Source organism: Mandrillus leucophaeus, unplaced genomic scaffold (assembly GCF_000951045.1).
Source record: "Mandrillus leucophaeus isolate KB7577 unplaced genomic scaffold, Mleu.le_1.0 Scaffold86, whole genome shotgun sequence".
In the NCBI taxonomy this organism is placed as follows: Eukaryota; Metazoa; Chordata; class Mammalia; order Primates; family Cercopithecidae; genus Mandrillus; species Mandrillus leucophaeus.
The window spans coordinates 958,572-961,252 of NW_012109363.1; the positions used below are offsets into that span (position 1 = coordinate 958,572).

At 50.8% G+C, this 2,681-nt stretch overlaps 1 protein-coding gene across 1 annotated transcript in view; it reads left to right on the plus strand.

Annotated features, from left to right (window-relative positions):
* The window catches only part of BMP1 (bone morphogenetic protein 1), a 46,776-nt gene that overhangs the window by 26,844 nt on the left and 17,251 nt on the right, over window positions 1–2,681 (plus strand). The window contains exons 10-12 of the mRNA XM_011968846.1: window positions 1,434–1,550; window positions 1,819–1,964; window positions 2,098–2,325. Coding sequence (XP_011824236.1) covers window positions 1,434–1,550; window positions 1,819–1,964; window positions 2,098–2,325 — 491 coding nt within the window. The remainder of the gene's footprint in view (window positions 1–1,433; window positions 1,551–1,818; window positions 1,965–2,097; window positions 2,326–2,681) is intronic.

A 2,681-nucleotide genomic window follows, 5' to 3' on the forward strand; every position in this document is an offset into this window, starting at 1 on the left:
GAGGGCTGCACAGTGGGCGCCGTGGCCCAATCTTGTTTGCATAGGATAGTTTGTCCCGAGGAGGGTAGGGGGCAGGAGGTGAGTCAGTGGGAATAAGTGGGTCAGAAGCACAGAACAGAAGGTGCTTTAATGAACCTAGAATTAGGGCAAAGGGAGGCAGGTGATCCTAGAGGGTATTTGCAGCAAGCCCGAGGAGCTGTATGAATCTCCTCCTAGCTGGACATGATCATAAGGAGCTCAGGACCACTCTGTGGGCAACAGAACCTCTTCTCCTCAGCCTGTGCCTAAAACAGCCAGACAGATCTTGCTAACCTCTATTTTCGCCCCAGTTTCCGATATTTAAATATTTCTTTTTGGTCACTCAAAGCAGCTGGCCTTACAACACTTCCTCTCGCAGACGTGTTAGTGTTTTTCCAAGATGGGAGTTTCTTTTTCATAACTTACATTCCTGGGCCAGCACCCTCTGTCCCTTGCTGAATGTTGGGAAACACCGGCCTTATTAGGAACACACAACTCATTCCTAGTTGATTCTTGACTACAAAGAATTCCACAGATGGCCGACCTCATCCACTTATGTTGATTCTTACTCATTTTTATTTCAAAGTGGACATTTTCTGACCTAGTCCCCAGATTCTGGGATTTATTTAGGGTCCTGGGGCATCCCTTGCATTTGAACAAATAAAAGCATGTCTGTGAGGGCAGTTTGTAATGTGTAAAGAAAACCATGTTTATTTCTGATCGTATTTCTGATTTTATTTCTGATTTGGTCTCTTCTTTGCATAGAGACCAAATAAGAAAAGGTAAATATGATGGTAATATGCTCTTTAGAAAGGTAAATAGAACACATATATAGTTGGACATTATAAAGATCTACCTTGGCCAGACATGGTGGCTCACACCTGAAATCCCAGCACTCTGGGAAGCCAAGGTGGGTGGATCACCTGAGGTCAGGAGTTCGAGACCAGCCTGGCCAACATGGCAAAACCTCATCTCTACTAAAAATATGAAAATTAGCTGGGCATGGTGGCAGATGCCTGTAGTCCCAGCTACTTGGGAGGCTGAGGCAGGAGAATTTCTTGAATCTAGGAGGCAGAGGTTATAGTGAGCCGAGATTGCACCACTGCACTCCAGCCTAGGTGACAGAGCGAGACTCCATCTCAAAAAAATAAAATAAGATAAAATGAAAAATAAAGATCTACCTTTCCTCTTAGAAATAGACTCATATCCTATCCCTCAAGTGGTCTCTGGCTCTCCAAAGCCAAGCTGGACCTTGGACCAGACAGAAGCCAACCGGAGGGTGTACAGTCTTGAGAATGTGTGAAGTAGGGTGGCCACAGATCAGGGCCCAAGCACCCACGCCTCCTGGAGAGGTGGGGCCTCTATAGGGGGTGTCCTCAGGGTTCACCACTCTTTCATCCACACTGTCTGTGCAGGCCGCTTCTGCGGGTCCAAACTCCCTGAGCCCATCGTCTCCACTGACAGCCGCCTCTGGGTTGAATTCCGCAGCAGCAGCAATTGGGTCGGAAAGGGCTTCTTTGCAGTCTACGAAGGTACTGAGGAAGGCGGCGGGCGGGAGGGGTCAGATAGGAGGTCTCTGGGCATCCTAGAACATCCCTCCTGCCACCTGAGGGGCAAGACCATGGGTCCCCAAGGGAAGAAGCAGAGAGAATGATGGGATTGCCTGGGACTGGGGGGTTGGTGGGGAACTGAAAAGCTGGGGGACATGGGAGGGACTGGAGGAGTGGGGAAAAGAGCTCCCCAGCAGGGCAGAGCATGCTGACTCACCACTCCTTCCCACCCTATCCTGTGTCCCCACAGCCATCTGCGGGGGTGATGTGAAAAAGGACTATGGCCACATTCAATCACCCAACTACCCAGATGATTACCGGCCCAGCAAAGTCTGCATCTGGCGGATCCAGGTGTCTGAGGGTTTCCACGTGGGCCTCACATTCCAGTCCTTTGAGGTAGGTCATCGGCCCTGTGATCTGACATTTGAATCCTGCACTCGCTCCCTGGGACAGCTGCCTCTCTTTGGGCTCCCTGGGGTGGGTCTCTGGCAGCCAGAGCCCCTTCCACTGATGAAGCCTCGACGCCTAGATTGAGCGCCACGACAGCTGTGCCTACGACTATCTGGAGGTGCGTGATGGGCACAGTGAGAGCAGCACCCTCATTGGGCGATACTGTGGCTACGAGAAGCCCGATGACATCAAGAGCACATCCAGCCGCCTCTGGCTCAAGTTCGTCTCTGACGGGTCCATTAACAAAGCGGGCTTTGCCGTCAACTTTTTCAAAGGTGCCTCCTCTCCTACTCTCCCCTGCCCCAAGGTGCCCCGTGACCTTCATTCCTTCTTCATTCACTCATTCAACACGGAGACTCTAGCAGGCATATGGATGCCAGTGAGACCCCAGGGACGTGCCCTTAAGAAGCTTGGGGCTAGCTGGGGAGAAGAGATCCCCCAATGTGGATTAGAGGCAGGACCTACTGTAGGACTCAGGGAGGAAAAAAGGCAGTTGGAGGTTTTTTTTACCTGTGTGACCTTGGGCAGGATATTCTCCCTGAACCTCAGTTTCTCATCTGTAAAATGGGCACAGTAACAGTCCATCCACCACAGGCTTCACATAAGGATTGATGGAGAAATGAAAGAGGGGTCCTTAGTCAAGGAACAGCACATGAGAGACAC